This window comes from Seriola lalandi, unplaced genomic scaffold, assembly GCF_002814215.2.
Source record: "Seriola lalandi dorsalis isolate HSWRI2012SDOR001 ecotype SW California unplaced genomic scaffold, Sedor1 jcf7180002053958, whole genome shotgun sequence".
Lineage (NCBI taxonomy): Eukaryota > Metazoa > Chordata > Actinopteri > Carangiformes > Carangidae > Seriola > Seriola lalandi.
Window position 1 is genome coordinate 1 of NW_019524511.1, and position 23,196 is coordinate 23,196.

General features: G+C 37.8%; 2 protein-coding genes across 2 annotated transcripts; both read right to left on the reverse strand.

Moving 5' to 3' along the window:
- Positions 1 to 4,109: 4,109 nt before the first annotated feature.
- Positions 4,110 to 6,908, reverse strand: mapda (N6-Methyl-AMP deaminase). The gene is made up of 9 exons (XM_023402612.2): positions 6,768 to 6,908; positions 6,509 to 6,639; positions 6,187 to 6,247; positions 5,993 to 6,080; positions 5,509 to 5,590; positions 5,223 to 5,349; positions 4,568 to 4,648; positions 4,344 to 4,482; positions 4,110 to 4,256 (listed from the first exon to the last, which is right to left on the reverse strand). Exons 1-9 carry the CDS (start codon positions 6,810 to 6,812, stop codon positions 4,138 to 4,140), a joined length of 873 nt encoding a protein of 290 aa, XP_023258380.1. The 5' UTR covers positions 6,813 to 6,908; the 3' UTR covers positions 4,110 to 4,137.
- A 1,064-nt stretch (positions 6,909 to 7,972) lies between these two features.
- On the reverse strand, positions 7,973 to 23,073 carry LOC111652367 (tyrosine-protein kinase CSK-like). The gene is made up of 13 exons (XM_023402614.2): positions 22,607 to 23,073; positions 16,772 to 16,945; positions 16,555 to 16,668; positions 16,267 to 16,379; positions 12,576 to 12,795; positions 11,761 to 11,854; positions 11,566 to 11,631; positions 11,154 to 11,253; positions 10,946 to 11,036; positions 10,783 to 10,856; positions 9,741 to 9,936; positions 9,540 to 9,626; positions 7,973 to 9,059 (listed from the first exon to the last, which is right to left on the reverse strand). The coding sequence occupies exons 2-13, from the start codon at positions 16,784 to 16,786 to the stop codon at positions 8,874 to 8,876; spliced, it is 1,356 nt and encodes a 451-aa protein (XP_023258382.1). The 5' UTR covers positions 16,787 to 16,945; positions 22,607 to 23,073; the 3' UTR covers positions 7,973 to 8,873.
- Between the last annotated feature and the right edge of the window lie 123 nt (positions 23,074 to 23,196).

Genomic DNA, 23,196 nt, shown 5'->3' on the forward strand with positions numbered 1-23,196 from the left:
CCTTACCATACTATGACGTTTTTATGCCTTACCATACTATGATGTTTTTATGCCTTACTATACTATGACGTTTTTATACCCTACCACACTATGACGTTTTTATGCCTTTCCATACAATGAAGTTTTTATGCCTTACTACACTATGACGTTTTTATACCCTACCACACTATGACGTTTTTATGCCTTACTATACTATGACGTTTTTATGCCTCACTATACTATGACGTTTTTATACCCTACAACACTATGACGTTTTTATACCTCACTATACTATGACGTTTTTATGCCTTACTATAATATCACGTTTTTAAGCGCTTCCATACAATGAAGTTTTTATGCCTTACTATACTAAGACGTTTCTATACCTTACTATATTATGACCTTTTTAAGACTCACTATACTATGACGATTTTAAGACTTACTATACTATGACGTTTTTATACCCTACTACACTTTGACGCTTTTATACCCTACTATAGTATGACGTTTTTATACCCTACTATAATATGACGTTTTTATGCCTTATTATATTATGATGTTTTTATTCCCTACTATACTACGACATTTTTATGCCTTACCACACTACAACTTTTATACCTTACTATACTATGACGTTTTCATGCCTTACCATACTATGACGTTTCTATGCCTCACTATACGATGACGTTTTTATACCTACCATACTATGACTTTAAGCCTTACTATACTATGAAGTTATTATCTCACTATACTATGACGTTTTTATACCCTACTATACTATGACGTTTCTAAGACTTACCATACTATGATGCTTTTATACTTACTATACTATGACGTTTTTATACCTTACTATACTATGACGTTTTTAAGACTCAGTATCATATGACGTTTTCATGCCTTTCCATACAATGAAGTTTTTATGCCTTTCGATACTACCACTTTTTATACCTAACTACACTATGTTTCTATGCCTTACTATACAATGACATTTTTATGCTTCACTATACTATGATGTTTTTATGCCTCACTATACTATGACGTTTTTATGCCTTACCATACTATGATGTTTTTATGCCTCACTATACTATGACGTTTTTATGCCTTACTATACTATGACGTTTTTATGCCTTACTATACTATGACGTTTTTATGCCTTACTATACTATGACGTTTTTATGCCTTACTATACTATGACGTTTTTATGCCTTACCATACTATGATGTTTTTATGCCTCACTATACTATGACGTTTTTATGCCTTACCATATTATGACATTGTTATGCCTTATCATACAATGACGTTTTTATACCTTAATATGACGTTTTAATGCCTTACCATACTATGATGTTTTTATACCCTACTATATTATGACGTTTTCATGCCTTATTATACTATGACGTTTTTATGCCTTACTATACTATGTTGTTTTTATGCCTTTGGATACTACAACTTTTTATGCCTTACTATACTATGATGTTTCTATGCCTTATTATATTATGATGTTTTTATGCCTTACTATACTATGACGTTTTTATACCTTACTATACTATGATGTTTTCATGCCTTACCATACTATGACGTTTTTATACCTTACTATACTATGACGTTTTTATGCCTTACTATACTATGACGTTTTTATGCCTTACCATACTATGACGTTTTTATACCTTACTATACTATGACGTTTTTATGCCTTACTATACTATGACGTTTTTATGCCTTACCATACTATGATGTTTTATGCCTCACTATACTATGACGTTTTTATGCCTCACTATACTATGACGTTTTTATACCCTAATATACTTTGACGTTTTTATACCTCACTATACTATGACGTTTTTATACACTACTATACTATGATGTTTCTATGCCTTATTATATTATGATGTTTTTATGCCTTACTACACTATGACGTTTCTATGCCTTATTATATTATGATGTTTTTATGCCTTACTATACTATGATGTTTTTATGCCTTACTATACTATGACGTTTTTATGCCTTACATACTATGAAGTTTTTATGCCTTACTATACTATGATGTTTTTATGCCTTACCATATTATGACATTGTTATGCCTTATCATACAATGACGTTTTTATACCTTAATATGACGTTTTAATGCCTTACCATACTATGATGTTTTTATACCCTACTATATTATGACGTTTTCATGCCTTATTCTACTATGACGTTTTTATGCCTTTGGATACTACAACTTTTTATGCCTTACTATACTATGATGTTTCTATGCCTTATTATATTATGATGTTTTTATGCCTTACTATACTATGACGTTTTTATACCTTACTATACTATGATGTTTTCATGCCTTACCATAGTATGACGTTTTTATGCCTTACTACACTATGACGTTTCTATGCCTTATTATATTATGATGTTTTTATGCCTTACTATACTATGACGTTTCTATGCCTTATTATATTATGATGTTTTTATGCCTTACTATACTATGATGTTTTTATGCCTTACTATACTATGACGTTTTTATACCTTACTATACTATGATGTTTTCATGCCTTACCATAGTATGACGTTTTTATACCTTACTATACTGTGACGTTTTTATGCCTTACTATACTATGACGTTTTTATGCCTTACCATACTATGATGTTTTTATGCCTCACTATACTATGACGTTTTTATGCCTCACTATACTATGACGTTTTTATACCCTAATATACTTTGACGTTTTTATACCTCACTATACTATGACGTTTTTATACACTACTATACTATGACGTTTTTATGCCTTATTATACTACAACTTTTTATACCTTACTACACTATGATGTTTTTATGCCTTACTATACCATGACGTTTCTATGCTTCATTATACTATGACGTTTTTATGCCTTACCATACTATGACATTTTTATGTCTTACCATACTATGACATTTTTATGTCTTACCATACAACAACGTTTTTTTACCTTACTATTCTATGACGTTTTTATATTTTACTATACTATTACGCTTTATGCCTTACCATACAACAAAGATTTTATACCTTACTATACTATGATGTTTTTATACCTTACTATATTATGATGTTTTAATACCTTACTATACTATTGCTCTTTATGCCTTATCATACTTTGATGTTTTTATGCCTCACTATACTGACGTTTTTATGCCTTACTATACTATTGTTCTTTATGCCTTACCATACAACAACGTTTTTATACCTTACTATACTATGACATTTTTATACCCTACTATACTTTGACTTTTTATGATTTACCATACTATGACTGTAATGACTTGGGTTCAACTAAATAAACCTAAGCCACAGTGAGGGGCTGCTACCGGGATGCGTAGTTGACGCGTCGTCATGAGGTGGCTCCATATGATAAATCAAAACATCCGACTTGTGCTTCCGATTATGATGTATTTATTTACCGTGTAACAAAACAGCCTTTGGTCTTCACTCACATACGTTGTACCAATAACTTACATGAAAATAAACAAAAGGCTTAAACATTGGGCTCTGAACGGCGACGGTCAAAAACTGTGTGCTTCTCCCCGGTAAGCAACACACCTGAGGAGTAATTGCCTCCTCTTCTACTTATACATTTCATGTGTTGCCATTCAATACGCCACCTACTGTGGCAACCAGTGCATTACTCTAACACACACAAATACAAATGGCTCTAACAATGACATTTTTATTACTTACTATACTATGTTGTTTTTATGACTTGTTATAGTATGACTTATTTTATGTTTGAACTTCCAGTGCAAAGGTTGTCCCCCTATGTTTGGTCATTATCGTTTTTAGTGAATTCTTCTGTTCTATTCATACAACATGGCTGGTTGATGGAGGCATACAACTGCAAAGCGGTAATTCTAGTTTGTACAGTACTGAGGAAATGTTCTAGTGACTATTCGTATTAGAATAATGCATTAAACACTGATGCAATTGAGACGACTGGTTAAATTGAAAAGGTTTTAGTAGAAAAACATGTTTTAAAGGTAGCCAATCCAATGAAGTATCATGTCCTGTCCCATGACCTAGAAGTGGAACTGAGGGTATCATTATGTCACCTGTTACCCAACCTTCGCCCTAATCCTAATCAGAAACTAACACAGACTAAAGACTTTTCAAAGAGCATCACAGATTTCAAAGTGTATCAAAGCAGGGAACTTACACAAATTACACTTGGATGTCCAAGCTGATACCAGTAGTTGAAGTGATGTTGGGAGTAACATGGCACAGTTTGTCCTTTAACATTTGACGTCAGGCATAGCTCTACAAAAAAAGAAAGTTGGGAGATCTATAACCAAGTCAACATACTGTACGAACCACAGAACATTACTCATTTCGTCTTGGTCTTACCCAGTGGTATGTTGTTCTTTAGCACTTTGTTGACCAGATTTTGAGATCCACCCACTTCAGGATGCAAGAAGGTGCCATGACCGATCCTGTCTGGAGGAAGATTCAATAGCAAATCTGACTCCTCCAGCTGGGATGGAACCTGCAACGTTTTTTGTTGCAATGTCATCACACTTGCAGACAATGTGACTAAAGTCAAATGATAAAAAAGAACATTATGATCATACTTCTGAAAGGTGCAGTGACAGCTTCAGTCCACAGTTCTTAGCCCTCTCTAGAGCTGGAAGTAGAGATTTGCCATCACCCACCTTAGAATGAAAATTTCATTAATTAATCCAGCAACAAACACCATACATTTTTAATGGATTAAATATATCAAACAAGTAGGTGACAGTTACGTGAACTACAGAAAAATAAGCAAAAAAGGAGAAAAAAAGTAAAAGGGTAAATTTAGAGTTAGAAAATGCTATTTGGACTGATTTGTGGATGACAGAACAAATGTTGCTAATTTAGTTAATTTCCATCAACAAAAAATTAATATAATTTAGCTATACCAAAATAAAACAGTATACATCTCATATTTAGATTGCATTGCCAGTTTATGATATGAATAAATGTAATGCACAAGTTAAAAATTTATTTAAAAAAGATACTAATACTGTCAAAAGGCGACTAACATCTTTGTGAGCCACTTATAGTGAAAGGGGGAAAAACAGGGGTGCCCTGGTTTAAAGAGGCGTAGGAACCACTTGTCTAATTTTATATTTCTAATACATTTCTCTAATAATACATCACATTAAGCATAAAACTGTCATTTTATTTTCACCAGTAAATTTTCTTTGCTACTTTCCACCTTTGCAAGCCTCAAACTGGCTGACTAACCGTTGGATCTCCACTCAGGTCGAGTCCCACCACCAAACCATCAGAGGACAACAGGAACTGCTCAGCCAGGGCCACTGTCTCCATGGCAACTTCTGCTCCATTCCTGCGGTCAATTGCCACGAGAAACCTTCAAGATAAATCGTCACGTTTAGTATGATGCACTACTTAGGCCAGCAGTGAAGTTGTTGGAACATCATAGTCAATCATTTTACTATGAGAGACATACAGGAGTGTGTGTGTTTCTGTATTTTTTCTACACTGCAATAATAATGCATGCTATGCCTACCTGACATCAATGTCCAATCCCTCATTTTTGCACAGCTGGATGGCTCTGATGACAGTTTCAATATATCCCTTTTTTGTCAATCCTAGGAAAAACATAATGAACTTATAAGTAGCAACTAATGATTATTTTCATTATTGATAAATCTGCCAATTATTTTCTTGATTAATGGTCAACATCAGAAAATAGTGAAAAATTCCCTATGATTTCCTACAGCCCAACGTGTTGTGATGTGGGAATCTTGGTCCTGGCCTTGTTTTGACAGATCAAGTCCAAAATCCAAAGATATTCAGTCTACTGACATGTAGGACAAAGAAAAGCACCAACAAAATCCCTTCATCTGAGAAGCTGGAAATAACATTTATAAAATGTATTCGATTATCAATATAATTCATTTTCTGTTGATTGACTAATCAATTAATTGGCTAATCATTGCAGCTGTATTTGTAAGCCTAAAAACATTAGGCTCCATGCTGAACATAATTACCTGTGTGTTTCTCCTCCCTTGGTGTACTTCTGAGCTCTAAATATTTGACAGAGTCAGCTGCAAACTCCCGGATGACATCTGTAGTCACCTGGAAAGAAAAAACTAACATATGTTGATGATACTCTCCGCAAACAATTAGATTAAAAAAAAAGAGCAACACGTGAGTTAATTTTTAACTGAGGGTCAGTCCTCACCATCAGGATGTCCTCCTCCGTGTCCACCAGCTGATGGATGACCTTGAAGACCTGAAAACACCTGCGGACATGTGCGCCATGTTGTTTTAATGTTGACCCGTGTAACAAAGACACCCCTTCCTATTGTCAGTCTACTGTTGTCTACGTGAATACAGATCATTTGCTTCACATGGAGACGATTATCTACTTATCACTTACTTGACTGATTCCCCTTAATTAAGAAAGAATGGATGAAATTACTAATTAATAATCAGTTTCACCTGTTTGATATCAGACACCCCCTCTAGCTCTTGTATTAAACTTTGAATAAATTAAGACGCACTCATCCAGCGTCCTCCGCTGGCCTTTGCCGATAGCAGTCATGCTGTGCTCAATGTTGAGATGTGGCTTTCGCTTGATGAGTTTCTCGATGGTCTGGGAGCTGACAGAGCCGTTGAGGTGAGCATGAAGCTCCTGGTGACAGTTAAAACGCTGACGTTAGCATGTAGCTATCACAAACGTTAACCACATTTAGTTACTTCTTTTGTAAACACCGAGTTCTTTCTTTCCTTAAAATATTATCATCACATTTCCTGACTTACCACTTTCGGCAGCTGACGATAGAAGACGTCAGCTTCATTATCCATCACAAAGTACAACAAAGAACGAGACAGCTAGTGTGCGAGCTCTGAGCTGTTATCTGTCACATCAAGCTGACAAACCACCTGTGTTTTCAGTCTACATTTCACTGTGGCACCACCAAGTGCAACAAGGAAATATGCCCCAACTTCTGTAGTTGTTTCCCTCGTCAAGGTTCCGCTCTGTGTTTACGCTCTGAGATTGTCTTAAAAACTCTGCCGTTTTGGTTTCTTTGTAGCTGATAAAGCAATGACTGTTATTTCCTTATTAATTAATTAATTTTTCTAATACGATAATTTTGAAGGACATGGAGCATTACATAACCACTATTGTTTTCCTTTTAATAATTTTTCTAGGTCATCGCTTGAATAACATTGGTATTTTGACCATATCTATTTTATACAATTTCATAAGAAATGTTGCGCTTTTTCCCACTTTATTACATTTATCAAATTGGTTACTTTGCAGAACATGATTTTTATACATAACACCATGATATCAGTGGTGGAAGAAGAATTCAGATCCTTTACTGTACTCCTTTATCCTTTAAGTAGTAATACTGCAATATAAAAATAAAAGTCCTGCATCCAAACTGTTCTTTTATTTTAAAGTACATTGATTATTTTCAACAAAGTATACTTAAAGTATCAAATGTAAAAGTACTCATTATCCAGAATAAGCCATTTCAGAATTTTAAATTACATATAATAGATAAGTGCATTTTTATTACTGATGCATTAGTAAATATGCAGCATTTTCATGTAGCTGGTCAATATGGAGCAAATTTCAACTATTTTGTATTTAATTTATAATTATGCATATGCACAATTATGCATCATCATTTATAAGATGATATGTTTACGTTGTAAAATCTTTATCACCAAAATAACTAAGTGGTAGCTTTCAAACACATAACTAAATGTAATGGAATAGAAGCATAAAGTAGCAAAATAAATAAAATAAAAAAATATAAATACTCAAGTCAAGTACAAATATCTCTAAAATTGATATGATACCAATTGCAAGTAGAGTATCTGGGTAATATTACAGTACACTTACACACTGATGGGAGTTTATATTACTATTTACTATTACAATATTAAATAGCCAATATTTAATCTTTAACTGACAATTTTTATAAAAAAGTATTTTAAATATCACAAACAAACAAAATTAATTACTTTTTATTGTTGAAAATGGCAGCAAAGTAAATTTATTAGCATTTTCCTTTTCTCATTACATACAAAATCCAGATAGTTTGATTAAATCGAAAGATTTGCAAAGTAAAACATTTTTTTTATGTCAGATGAAAAAATTGCATACATGGGAATGATGACTGAGCTGAATGGTGTTGTATCAGTAGTAAAGATGACATTGGTCAAAATGTGTGCTTCTTTTTAGACGTACAGAGGGCTTCAAAAGTAGGCAAATTAAAAATTATATAACCATGAACAAATAAAGCTGCATAATTATAGTAATTTTAACTTAGTCCTTTTAACAATTCAACATTCACAATTTCATGCAAAGAAGGTGTACCTGGAAACTGTAAAAAAAAAAAAAAAAAAAAAAATGCAGCAAGTTATGACATGTCAAAGTTGCATTTCTACTTTTGAAGCATCTTTCCTCTTTAAACTGATACCACAGTTTCAGTCAGCTTAGTCAAATGATGTTCAAAAGTTCACAAAATGAAATGAAGCCGCCGATATGACCATGTATATTAATGGAAAGGACATAAAAGATATAAAAAAAAACAGGCCAAGGGACTGTGGCTCTGCGACAGCACCCTTCGATATGACAGTTAATTATTCACTCTTGATAACAGAGCGCAAGACTTACTAGAGCAACTGAGCCAGTAACTAAGAGTCACTGCAGTTTGAGCAACCTGAGACACTATGAAACCTACATTCTGACACTCATAATTAACAATTAAGGAAAACAGTATATGTTGTGAACTTTGCCAAAAAATACAGTCCGTGAGATCAATTTTTTCATCCCTGGTTGTGGTCCGAGTGATCAAAATGAAGGAAGAGGAAAGTCACTTTTCGTTTCAGATCTCGCTGTCAGATGTCTCACGGTTTTTTTCCCATCCCTTGGCTGATATGTTGAAGCCACTCCTTCAGCATTTGAAAGCTTGGTCGAGCAGCAGGATCCAGGTTCCAGCACTGTTTCATGATGTTATAGACCACTTCAGGACAGCCATCTGGACAGTCCATTTTGTATCCCTTCTCCACTCTAGGCACTACATCTTTTAATGGCTACAGAATAGAGGAAAGTTGTTGGTACAAAGTGTTCCACGGACAGGAGACAATCTAATTAATTTTGATTAAGTAGTATGAACCTTCTGTGTCACACAATTTGCAATTTCACACACACGATGTGACTGGTGAAAAACGCTTTCAACCGACTAAAGAACACGGCAGTTGTTTTCTTTTAAATAAAAAATTAAAGTTTTGCTCTTCTAAATCTTGCAGTACTTGGGAATTTATTTCAACATTTTTATTGTCTTAAACAGTTATGGATTTTTCTGTTATGTGCATTACTTAAATTAACATTTCAATCTTTTATAGAAGCCACAAAGCATATCACTATTTTCCCATAAGTATAATAAAAAATATATTCTCAAGTATTAATACTAAAGAATATAGACTGTAAATCATTGCTAATTGATCCATCTCTGAATTAAAATTCCTCCTTCATATTTTCTGTATGCCTCACAAAAAGATATTGATACTTACAATTCTCGGATAAGGCACTCGGCCAAAAGAGTAAATCTCCCAAAGCAAAATACCGTAGCTCCAAACGTCTGATTTGGTGGAAAATTTCTATCAATTAAGAGAGAAACATAGATGTCAGAGTTTCTGTCACTGCGTGGTTGGTAAAAAATGGGAAAGCACACTACTCAGTATGGTCAGCATTCCCTTTAAATAACAGTGTACCTTTTCTCTGAGGGCCTCTGGTGATGTCCATTTCACCGGAAGCTTAGCAGTATCTTGAGTGGAAGAGGCCTCCTTCGTCAGACCAAAGTCGCTGACTTTAGCGATGTTGTCTTCAGACACCAGAACGTTTCGGGCTGCTAAGTCTCGGTGGACAAAGTTATTTGCCTCAAGGTACGCCATGGCTTCACAGACGTCTCTGTACAGGTGCAGAAAAGAAAAGTTGAGAACCTCATGGATGTTTCCTTTTAAACTCTCAATCCTGGCCTCAAGTAATGTGCTGAAGAAATTTTCTGATGATACCACAAAATATGGGCAATCTTAAAGATACAGTGTGGAGTATTCTTCTAAACAAACGGGTTACATTCAGTGTTTCTCATCTAAGATGCGTTCACCTGACAAACAGGCCGAATGCATTTCCAATGAGTCAACATTTGGGAAGCTCATTTCTCTTCATCTTCTCCTTGTTTACTGGAGCATTGTTGCTGTTTTACATTACATCTTAAACCACCAAGTGTTGATGTGTGTAACTGCCTGAAACTGAGAGACAGCTTGTCCCTCTCATTTGGTAATAATGGTTCATTTTGCAGGAGGGCTACTCCCGCAAGTCTATTTACAAACACATTAAGCAAGAGTTTCCAATCTTAGTGAGATTTTCCTAAAGTCATTAAACCATATTAACGTAATTAATAAATATTTCAAGATGTAAATGAGGAAAAAACGAAAATGGACAAATCATTAGCTATTTGCATGCTGTAAAGAAATTGCTTTGTGGATTCATTAGACCAATTATAATGTGTAGTATGAATTTTGTTTCACATTCTGTTGCAGTATGCACCCCAACACGTATTTGCATTCTGATCTTCTACAGTTGCAAGAGTATCATTTCACCTCTGTGCTTATGTGCATGAGCCAAAATACACACAAATCTGCCACCTGGTCATCAAAATAGTGCTCCACAGCGCCCCTAGTGGCCAAAAACTCCACCGTCTACCTTTAATACAGTATGACTCAAGATATTGTGGATAACTGCAGAAATACGCACAGTGCAAAATTAAGGAGAGCGTCTCCACCAAGTACTGTCCGGCCTCTGGAACGTAAGTAGTCAACTAAACAGCCCTGAGAAAAACAAAATAAAGTGTGACACATTCATTACTACGTCCTGGATTTTGACAAATGATCAGCTGGTCTGACAGTCAGCCACCTACCTTGGCCATGTACTCCGTAACAATGAACAGACTCCCGTTTTCCTCTACTATCACTCCAAGCAGCTGCACTAGGTTATCGTGCCGTAGTTGCCTGAGGGAGGAGGAAGAGCACACAGACATGTTATTTTGGGGTTGTTTGTGTTTCTAAAAAAAAATGTATATATATATATATATATATATATATAACAAAATATTTAATGACCCTTACGTCATGACCGAAGCCTCTGCAATAAAGGCCTGTGCTGTAGCATCATTTTTTATGCACTTCACAGCTACTTTAGTCCCTCTGTAGTCTCCAACCATGACATCTGGAACAATCACAAACAATAACAATGTACTGTTGGTACACAATCAGGGAAACTGTATTTATCTGACCCCGAACTGAAGAAAAGGTGAAATAGGTGAAAAAATAATATGTTCTGCAAACAAAATGTATTCATCTGGTATTTAAATGTAGTTTAACCAAACATTTTACTAAATTAATCTTCATGGATATGAAAATTGCATTAGTACATGTTCATAATACATTTATTATCCCTGCAACATGTGAGCAATAAAATAAAATTGGATCACTTGTACTCTGCAGTGTAAATTTAGCCAAGGTTTAAATGTGAACTTGCCTCCAAACTCTCCTTTTCCAATAACCTGCTGCAGTTTGAGGTCCTTCCTGCTCATTGACCAGCCACCTGTTGGCCATTTGAAAAGAAAACAGCATGCAGCTGAGACACAACAGGCCCATACATGCTTCTCATAGACAAAAAGGTTGCAGTGTCACAGTCACATCAATTGTAAAAGACTGAAAAACTGAGCCTTACTCCTGGAAAATTCATCCTGAGCGGCCACCGTCCCCTCCTCCACCTTTGGCTTGATTAGTTTGGTGCACAGGCCATCTGCATCTTTGGTGTAGTGCTAAATACAAACAAAGACAAATTAAAAACCAACCAAGAGTAATGAGGAGTAAAATGAATATAAAGTGGAAACGAAAGTATTACATCACTTTGGAGGAGTGTCAATTACTCATGGCCTTGTACCATCATAGGAAATGTTTACTACAGCACAAAAAACACCAGAACCACATACAACCGAACCAACTTCTTTAACACTAATGGAGCTTCAATAAACATATATATGACGAAAAAAACCCCACCAACACTACAGTTTAGAAGCAATAAAACTCAGTGTGCAGCGCTTCACAATGACCAGTAGAGGGCTGTCTGGTCTAATGAGAAAAGAATGGCTGACTGATAAGGTTTCCCCCTAAATAGGTCATACTGAACTTACACATCTATTTTACTCTGTAGAATATTTCGTTTGCTGCTTGCCAGAAATGTTTCACACGGGAAAAGGAGTCATTTTAAGTTGATATGCACTTCTGTTTTAGAGTAAAATGACTGGCGTCTTTTTGAGGTTAGAACTCTGAACCTCAGCATACTGTTCACTCTTCCTCTTTGACACTTCCTGTTCATTATTTGTTCCAGGAACTGTATGTGGTCTATGAGGTAGCACAAAGACACAGGAACTCTAAAACAGGAAAGTACACCATACATACAGTAGACTCAATATAGAACCAGAGCAAACATCAGAAACACCTAGTTTTATTTAGAAAACAAAAACTAATATTGTGTCTTACCTCAACCAGCTGCATGAGGTTTTCAAAAAACCCCTCCTCATCAATAGTGAGCTTGCCGTTGTGGTAAATGATGCGGTAGTGCTCCACCTTGCCATCGCAGCTCACACACAGGGTGTAGTCGCCGGGGAAGTTGGTGCTCTCTCGCACTAAGAACAGGCCTGTTTCAGGTGGGTGAAGCAGCTGCTCTGCCCGATCCCGCGTTATCTTCCCGTGAAACCATCTGGGAGTGGAAGAGGCAGAGAGGCATCAGTACATCCACAAAACAGACCACCACAACTCAGTCATCAAAACTCATCTAAATCGCAGTGAATTAAATAAATATAAACAAAATGTTTTGAAAATGTAGCACAAAAATCCTTAAAATTATGACAATGTGTAGACTTGAGAAACCTAATGATTGAAATCTACTTTGATCTTTTCTGCTGATTACCTCTGCCTGCATCAGTCATTACAAAACATATTTCTCCTCCTATTTTTACTCATTTCTACCAAGACAGTTTGCTCTGCGTCAGGTATTTTATTTTATTATACAAATATTTAAAAGTACTTTATATGTATTAAGTGCTATTACAACATATACATTTAACCTTATTAAATTTTGGATAGGGCCTCACATGTGGAAGCTGGTTTATGTGGTCCCCCTGTAAAATCAAGAGCAGTGACCTCAACATCCCATTTCCAAGCTGTCCCTTTTCTGATTTTCTATCTATGTTCTTGTAATTTGTGCTCGAGTGATTATGTACTGAACATTTGCCCTATTTATTTTTTGTCATTTTGGGAATTAATGTTTTCTATTCAGACTTTGAGGGTTTAAGTGTAATATTTCATTGGTTCTTTTGATAAGATTTATGATGTTCCCTATTTATTCTTAAAATGAATCTACTTTCTGTGGAATAGTTTTTGTGACCTTATGGTTAGTTCCTCTTTTTCCCATTGTCAACTGATCAAATTTTTGTGCAGTAGGTAGAGGAGAATTAGCCTTAATTAACCCTAATAATATATTTTCTTTCTTTCACGTCATCCTGAGTGTGTTTGCTTATTTGTCCGTTGACTATTTGGTCCATAGTCCATGGCTGATGTTTCTGTTTCTGTGTATGTTTGTGTGTGTGTGTGTGTGTGTGTGTGTGTATGTGCAGCCTCATTGTCATTTGTTTTATGAAATGCCTGATGTAATATAGCTACTGAATAAGTTCACCCTAAGTGTTGACAATGTGCAGGAGCTGATTTTTGCTTTGAACCAGTTGTTCTGCTTGTCAATAATCAGCTGAAAGTATTATTTTCCTTTTCCCACATCAGTCTGTTAGACAATCAAGAATGCTGTACCATCTGAATTCCTACCAGTCAATAAGGTAATACTGGCGAGGTCCATGTTGGGCCTGTGCTGTTGATTATTTTTCATTAGCCTTTGAGAAATTTTCATCTGTCCTCATTTAATGGTTCACTTCATGATGTTATCATTTACCTCAAATGGGGCTTAATGCAAATAAAATAAATACTGTTATCAATAGTATAGATTTCAGTATTTTGCATATCCACCGCGACCATTTTTATTACTGAAGGAGTCACAGAATGTACAGAAAATTCATTTGCATCTGCCTCCATGAGAAAGTTATATTTAAATATAACATAAAAAATCTTGTCGGAAAACAAGACAAGACAAAAGCTTTTTTCCCCACTGAAATCCAAACAGCTTTCCTCTGAGTTCTAGGAAGAGGCAAATTTGTCATTTTATAAAACATAATTCTGCCTCCACTCAGAGGCCCTGTAGCATTTTGCTCCCAGATTAAATACTGGTGATATTTACAATAATGAGAACGGCATTTTATAAGAGAAGGTCATCTGGCGTTCCTCGACTTGTGTCGGTTCTTTTAACATTATTATAGTGTACTTGTAAAAAGGTGTTGCATTTCTACCAAGACAGTTTGCTCACAATGACCTGGTTGCATAAGTGTGCATACCCTTAAACTAATACTGGTTTTATTACAGCACTCAGTCTTTTTGGTGTAAGAGTCTCAAACGTTCCAGATCCGTCAAATTGCGAGGGCCTCTCCTGTGCACAGCCCTCCTCAGGTCAGGTGGATTCACGTCTGGGTTCTGGCTGGGTCATTCCAAAATTTTAATCTTCCTGTGGTGAAGCCATTCCTTTATTGATTTGGATGTATGCTCTGGATCATTGTCGTTTGTAATTCCCTCCACCTTGACTTAAGCCTGAGTTCCGGCTGAAGAAAAGCAACCCTAAACCATGATGCTGCCACCACCATGCTTCACTGTGGGTGTGGTGTTTTTTTGGTGATGTGCTATGTTGTTTTCCACCAAACATACTTTTAGGTATTATGACCTAAAAGTTCATAGTCAGTCTCATCAGACCATAACACATTTTTACACATGGTTTTGGGAGAATGGATGCATTTAAATTTACTCATTTTGTAGAGGCTTTTATCCAAAGGGACAAGTGAGGGACAACACTAAAGCTTCAGTGCAGCAAGAGACCTTGGTGTAAGTTCTAAGTACTACATCTATTCAATAAGTGCAATTTATCCGGAGGTTCGGGTGCGTTTTTCTTTGTGAGAAAAGGCTTCTCTCTTGCGACTTTACCCCATAGCACGGACAGATGAAGAATACGGGAGATTGTTGTCACATGTAGGGAGCATGCTAGAAATTCTTGCTGCTCCTTTAATGTTGCCGTCGCCCCTCAGGCAGCCTCAATGACCACTTTTCTCCTTGTCTTTTAATCAATTTTGGAGGGACGTCCTGTTCTTAGTAATGTCACTGTTGTGCCATATTTTCTCTACTTGATGATGATTGTCTTCACTGTCTTCCATGGTAAATGAAATGCCTTGGAAATTCTTTTGTACCCCTCACCTGATTGATACTTTTCAGCAGTGAGATCCCATTCATGGCCTTTGCAACTAAGAAGATGTCAAGAAAACCCTACAGGAAATGCTAAACTGGGTTAATCACAGTCACTTGAATGAATGGCAGGTATATACTACTATATAACATGAGTTTGAGTGTGATTGGTTGATTATCTACAAATATAAGAGGGTGTGCACATTTACGCAACCGGGTTATTGTAAGTTTTTCTTTTTCATAAATGGTTTCAATTTGTTTTTCACTTGAACATTATAGGTTATAGGTCACATTAAAGGTGGAAAATGTTCTAAAAATGAATCTTTCATTCTTTTACATCACAAAAACCTGTCATTTTAACAGGGATGTGTAGAGTTTTTATATCCACCTTAAGCCTGTCATTCATACACATATGCACATGCATGCGCACGGAAACTTGTCATACGGACAAACAAGGAGATTTTTGAGATTACTTCAGTCTGAGATAGAAAACAAACAACAGGAAACTGTGCAGAGTTCAAGCAGAGCTGCGTTGGAAACAGACACAAGTGCACTGCAATTACAACACAGCCTGACCCAACTGTGGTCTCCATTCACATAACTAAGGCGTCGGTGCCCCGACAAATAGGCCATCTGCCTTCAGCAGCTACACAGCCATAAGACGAGGGTAAAGTGGAGTTATTTTAGCCATCGCTGCAGAAACCGCACAAAGCTGATGTGCAGGAAACTTTTCAGATGTACTATAGACAGCAAATAAAAATGCCTAATTCTGTTTGCTATGAAAGTGTAAGATTGTATTGGCCATCGGAACTAAATAAGCCAGAATATTCTGCATACTCACGGCATAAGACTCAGCTTGCCTCCAGATTTTACACCTTCCCTTTTCTGAACATAGTTGGCCGGGATGGTTCCCTCACGACCTGCAGAATTTTTAGCTTTGTACCAGTTTGGATCCTGAAACACAAAATGTCAGCAATGGCTAAAATGAATAAATATTTATGTTGTAATGTAAGTAACATGTCCTTTCATATTTAGAGACAATAAGTGTCAGTGTCAAATTCACATGCATGAGAACTAAAAAGAAACACTCTATCTTTATAGGGCAGAGGTGTAGCATATGAAACGTTACCTTTGTGACGACAATGATAGTCAACACATCTCCTTTGTTAAAGGGCAGGTCCTGTTCTGATGTGCCTTTGAAGTTGTACCTGGCCACACACTCTGTGCCCTGCGGCCATGGAGTCTGTGGGGACGTGGGCAGATCCCTAATTAGTAAACAAATCACATTTTTGTTTCTCTATCTATGTTCTGACACGCAGCCCTGTTTGTCCTCTAGAGGCCCTTACCCGGACCTCTGTCATGATGAGGCGGTTCGATCCTCTCACAGGTGGGGTTTTCTAGCTGCTACCATTAGAGCTGGTAAACACACACACACACACACACACACACACACACACACACACACACAGACACACACACACACACGCGCGCGCCCACACACGCACACACAGAGAGAGTACCTATGAAGAAAAAACAGAACTTACTTTAAAATATGACAAACCTCATTCAAAGGTATTCACTTAACCACGAACATATGTTCAGGAAGACAGAGAATTTGCAGGGGTACATAGTAATTCGCAGAAAACAAGTCAGCTATTATCATATCCTTCTAGGCTGGCATACGATCAGGCAATGTCAGTAAAAATAACGTGCTAATACAGAAAGCAGAACTAACAAGTCTTCTTTTTTTAAATCACACTTTCACAACTGGGGCTGAATGTTTCCGTGACGCAGAACAATAGTATTAGCATAAAGAGCGGCTTTCAGAAGAAAGATGGACCAATAACACAACTTAAAAAGACAGAAATACACTACAACATACATTTTGGAAAAATATTCTAGCTGATGAATAAAAGGAATGAAACTTCATCTGCTTTGTAGTTTTGTATTTCATATGGCAACACTGTCCATTTTGACCTAAAATGGACACACACTGGTTGTGAGCCCCAATGACTGGGCCATGCAGGAATCATGATAGCTCTCCTCAACACTGGAATGCAAACTTGTGGTGAGATCTGACCAGGCCCAAGGGACTCATCCAGCCCAGCGCTTCTTTACGTCAGTAGAGCAGCCACTGTGACAGTAACCTTAATCACCCGAGGCAGTGTTTCCATGATACTTACACAACAAATCAGAGCAGAGGCGTCATAATGAAATGATGACCTATGGATAAAGTAATGCTTAACACCCCCCCCCCCCTTCCAAAACCCTGCTTCCTCTCTTCCTGTATCAGTTCCCATGGAAAGGTGACAGGGCTCAATGGTCAGGGAAAATCCTGGCTTTGATAGCTCTCTGTCTTTACACGAGGTCACATCCTCTGACATGTCCATCACTGTGAAGTCAGCTTCCTGTATGAGAGCCCAGATTTAGAATATACTCCAATATGAGGGCGGGGATCTTAGACACAATCTGCCTGAACACATCATTTTAAATGCAAGTTTGTTCTCTCACAAACAACATAATCCTGAATAAATAACCTCTTAACAGACACCACATGTGAGACTAAAAACTCCCATGTGTCCCAGAGAGGACTGTCATCACTCAGTATGATGAGGATGTGGCACAGTCGACCCCTATAGAGTACTGCAGCTGTCTTTCTGCATCGAGGGACAAAGCTATCTGGACACGTTTCCCACGCCCATCAACACAGCAGACGCCCCCACTGGCGCATCCCAACCCATATTTTCTATGCTTCACTTTGACACATTCCACACTGCGCAGAAGGTCACGAGAAAAACAAGAACAAGAGTCCACAGCCACGCTTAGCAGCTTCGTGAGGCTGGAACAATCATTGTAAAGAAAACCAAACTGTTAAATGGATAGACCAAAAATATTTTTGGCTCGTGTCATATTCAAAAGGAGGTAATTTTGTCTCGTAACAGGTTTAAAATAGCTATAAGTCACGAGTAAGTCAACCAAAGTGACTCTCTCTTTTCAAATACTACCCAATACTACCCAATGTTTCACAAGAAAAAAAGAATTATTTAAAATTATTAGAAAAAAAATGTTTTGCAATGTCGGCCTGGCAGTGTTGCTTGGTTCAGCACGTTGGTTAAGGCTGAATTAACAGCTATTTGATGGATTGTCATGAAACTTTGTGGAGACGTTCCTGGTGTCCAGAGGATGAATATACTTCAGTGATCTCCGACCAAAGTCGTGGACCAACTGACCAAACGACACTGCCACCCCTAGAACGATGCTAGCTAAAAACTCATCTAATCTAATCTAATGTAATCTTTGAACTCCGATTTGATCCATCTCTGTATGAGTTGTAACTTGAAGCAGGAAATCACACTCATAATGCTCTGAAAATAGTAAAGCTATCAGAATTCCTGATGGCAACAGAATATGTCTGGGCAAAGTCCTCGATGAAGGAGCAGAGTGATCTCACCAAGTGAGGAATGGATCAACTGGCCCAAGGCTGACACACACAACGGCACTTTTTAATTCATCTGTTTTGGGACAGTGAATGCATCTCAGCAGCAGGCCACCAGCAGCTGACTGGATGGGACAGAACTCAGTCTGTCATGGAGTCACATTGCCATTTCCAGAGAGCTCTACATGGAAGCACAGCTTGCCCTTTTCAGGAAGCGCACAAGGCTGTCTTTGTGAGTCGGTCGCGTTTCTGGCTTCTGATGACCCCTGTCTCATCGAAAAGTCCATCGTCCCCTGTCCAATGAGTAGCTTTAAACTCAGCCTCAGTTCTGCAGGGCTGGAAATACAAATTATTCTTCATATTTTACCTCGAACAAGTACAATCAACTTGCATCGACTGTTGATGTTATTATCATGAGAATTCCTCTTTAAACATAGTCCATGCTGTGTCATGCCCAACAACGGCTTGACACAATGATTGCTGGCAGTGGATTATTACATCCGATTGAGAGATATCGTCTACTACAGGAGCAGCGGTGCATGACCTAAGTTTTTGAAACAGGAAACCAGTAAGCTGAGTTACAGACTGAACCTGAATGGAGTCAGAAAAGAGCACAATCTCTTTGAAGTCCATATTTAACAAGTAACTAATAAACGGACATGTCGCATCACTTGAAACAAATCTCATATAGCTTTGTTTGAGGTGAGAACAATTTTGCATATTCTTGGCATCCCTAACAATCACACTGTTCAAACCAGACCGGTTCATCAACATTTGGCTCTCATGCAAGTCAGTTGTAGTCTGAACTGTACAAATCAGTGGTAGCATGACTGCACGAAGCAAGACAGGACAGGAATGTAGAAATATCTTCTTTGGTCTTGTTTAAATCTGCCACTCCCTCGTCTATCTGCAGGCAAAACCTGAGGTGAAAATGCTGCTACTTTTGGTAAATGCTGAGGTGAGGATATAGTGAAGTGAGGGGGACCAGAGGCGCTGTGGACGGGTCTCCAAATGTGTCAGTATCACTCGAACACACCACGGTGAACTAGTCTGTTAAAAGTTACTTTGAAGAAAAACAACGCAACCTTCAAGCAGTTGTCCTCGGTGATTGAACAAAGTACAGTTACCCCAGTACTTTACTACAGTACATTTTTGGAATACTTTTACTTACGTAGTTATATTTAAGATAAACATTAAAAAAACAATAATCTTGGACAGTAAAATGTCTTGTTAAAGATTAAATCAGTGGCTCCACCCCTTTTTAGCTTGTGACCCCTTAAAAAACAGCATCTAGGGCCCCTTGTCACTTTTCAGATGTCTTAGATGAGATACTAGCAGTTCCACCAGGGAGACATTTCCCTATAAACTTCTCAGATTTAAATAATTGTTCACGGCATAAATTATCCAATATTTCACAATAAAAAGGAAGTTTCAAAAATGAACACAAATTTCTGTATCTAATTCTTTCTTCTTCGATCAGATATATTTTATGAGCCCTTAGGGGGATTTGACCTCCAGGTTGAGAACCAGTGGACTAAACTACATATCTGTACATTGTTGTTGAAACTAGCTTCACCTCAAATATGTAAACAGTAAAAGGTTGCGTACATATGCATAAGTATGAACAATCTCATGGTGTCATATATGATAATATCAATCACAGGGGTCATTTTTCTATGAAACAAGTACTTCTGTGCTTTTATGTAAGTATTTTGAATGCAGGGATTTTACTTGTGCTTCAGTATTTCTACATTAATGTATCAATACTTTTACTTAAGGAAAAGGCTCTGAATACGACTTCCACCACTGGATATCCTGTAGTAGGTATGTCACAATAAACATTATGTCTGTGTTATTACAGCTCTGTACTCCTGTATGCCTCCTCCATGTGCAGCAGGGGGCCGGGGTGATCCGCCCCTCATCCTGACCCTAAAGCTTCAGGATGCTCTGCAGCTGCTTTGATGATGCTGCCCTGTTATCATCACTATTATAGCAGCAGGGTGGCAGAGCAAAGTGGAGAGTGAAGGACACAATGATTTTTGTCCATATCCACTGAGGTTTCATCTTGGTACACAAACAGAAACACTGAGTGGTGGGAAAGGAGAAATGTACAGAAGGAGAAGGACGGAGCACATGCCAACAGTTCACCCAGCTGGGCCTGACAGGCTGCAGATGTTCTCGGAGGAGGAGGAAATCACCTCTGCCTCTGGGACAACAGCTGGATTCTGGTGCTGCGATAGTGTTCGCTGAAACAACTGTGGGATCTAAGAGAGGAAGTATGAATCTAGTGGTAGGCCCTGCAGCACAAGCCATCATTGTATCACTTTAATGACTGACAGTTTTGCCTATGAGGCTCACAGGCTCATACAGAGCCTAATATTGCACCCTCTTTATCATAAATCAACATAAAACTAAACTCTGCAAAACAAGGTCGTTTGAGAGCAACAGGAAGAGAAACATCAATGGTTGTCAGTCAGGGGAGAATCCCATTTTATTTAACAACCAGGCACTACAGTAAAACTTTACATTTTAATGATATCCAAAGTTCAAACATAGTGAAGGTCTTAACACATATGACACTTTGGGTAATTGGTGATTTTACCAAGCAAATATATCAAGAAAACACCATGCAAGGCAAAGCTGCTATGCCTGAGCAGTGGACAGACACTTCCTTGCTGCGGTACCTTGCACACAATGCAGTGCAATGTTGCTCTGCTGATGCAGCTATGCATGACACATTACAGGGTAGCAGTTACACTTTGCTGTGGTTTCATGAGCTCTCTTCATCTTGTTTCACCAACTTAATGCTTCTTCACAGTTTTGTCACACTCAATAAGAAGAAGTCCCGATGAAGGAGGCTTGAAGACTGCCAGCACCAGACTGCTTTCAGTCTTTTTCAGAGAGTTTCTGACCAGTGAGGGAATTCCTGTCTAAGCTGCAGGGGCATCACCCTGACATAGACCCAAAAGGGCCTCAGTTCCTCTCTGACAAATACAGCTTTCAGTCAACTTTTGTTTTTCTGTTTGACACTTTTGTTTTAGTGCATTGGTGGCTTTTCCAAAAGTTTTGATTAATTGTTTCCTGAGAATGACAAACTGAATGAGGAGAGGCAAAATCAAGCTGACTGGTATTAATATTCAATGAGAAACCCTCTGCGAATCACACATTTCTGTGGGTGAAGCCAGCTTAAGGGGGCCAGTAACACCTTCAAATAACTGTCAAAGATCCCAGGGCTCTGTGACAGATTAGATGCATGTGCAAGTCAGAAGAGTATCAGGTTATTATCTATACCATTATCTACCATGTTGTGACAGAGCTGCCTGATGTAGCTGCTGCACCCCAGGAAGCCAAAGAGAGTGACCTAAATTTTGAAGGAGTACGTTAATAAGGCCAATTCTATCATGAAATCACATACTTATGAAGCCTACTTGTTTTACTGTGAAGCACTTTGAGCTGCATTCAGTGTATAAAGGTGAGTACAGGTAAACGTTTGATTATTGTCTTTGTCACTGAACACCTGGAGCGTCCAAACCCCAGAGCTCTTTGAAAAGCTGAATATAAGTTCATCAGAGCTCAGTCACTTCACATTGCGTTATTAATCCTCCTGAGATCAAATCTATACGTGGTGTAAAGTGAAGTAGACAAGCTGACAGGTCTACAGTTTATTTCTCAGGAAGGTTTACCACGACGCTGCAGCGTCACTGTATCTAGAAGCCATGACCACATTTCAAAATAAAACTCTTACCTGTCTGCAGGAGGCAAAATGGAGAGATTTAAGGCAATAACAGGTGATTCAGCTACTGGCCGACGTCCGTTTTCATGTGAGCGTAGGCAGCCAAACTACAACTCATCAAATAAATAAATAACCGTGGCTGATACCAAAGCGCAAAACACATGAAGTCCCGATGAGGAAGTGAAGACTTTCTCAGGTGACTCGAAACTTCAGCAGTCCAAAAGTAATTCACTAAAACCAACCAAGACTATTGTTGTTGCATCTCCTGTCATAATCAAGTAGTCTTAAATAAAGGGAAAAAACTGTTCTACAAACTTATCGCCGCGGTGTCGTCTGTCCCTCTGCGGGAGACGTAAAGTGGGTTGGAAAAAACGTGATAACTCACTCGGCCAAAAACTGCGGCGATGTATTATTCCCGATTCAAACTTATTTCAGTCTACTTCAGGCTCCGTCAGAAACATTCAAGTTTTTTTGCCCCACCTTGGTTTTGCAGTGCACATGCGCGTTAATGATAAACTCGCCCGGCTAAAAATAGGCTAAAAACAGGCTATCACTCAATCCACTTCAGTGAAGCTGGTAAAGGAATTTGAGCATCAATGAGG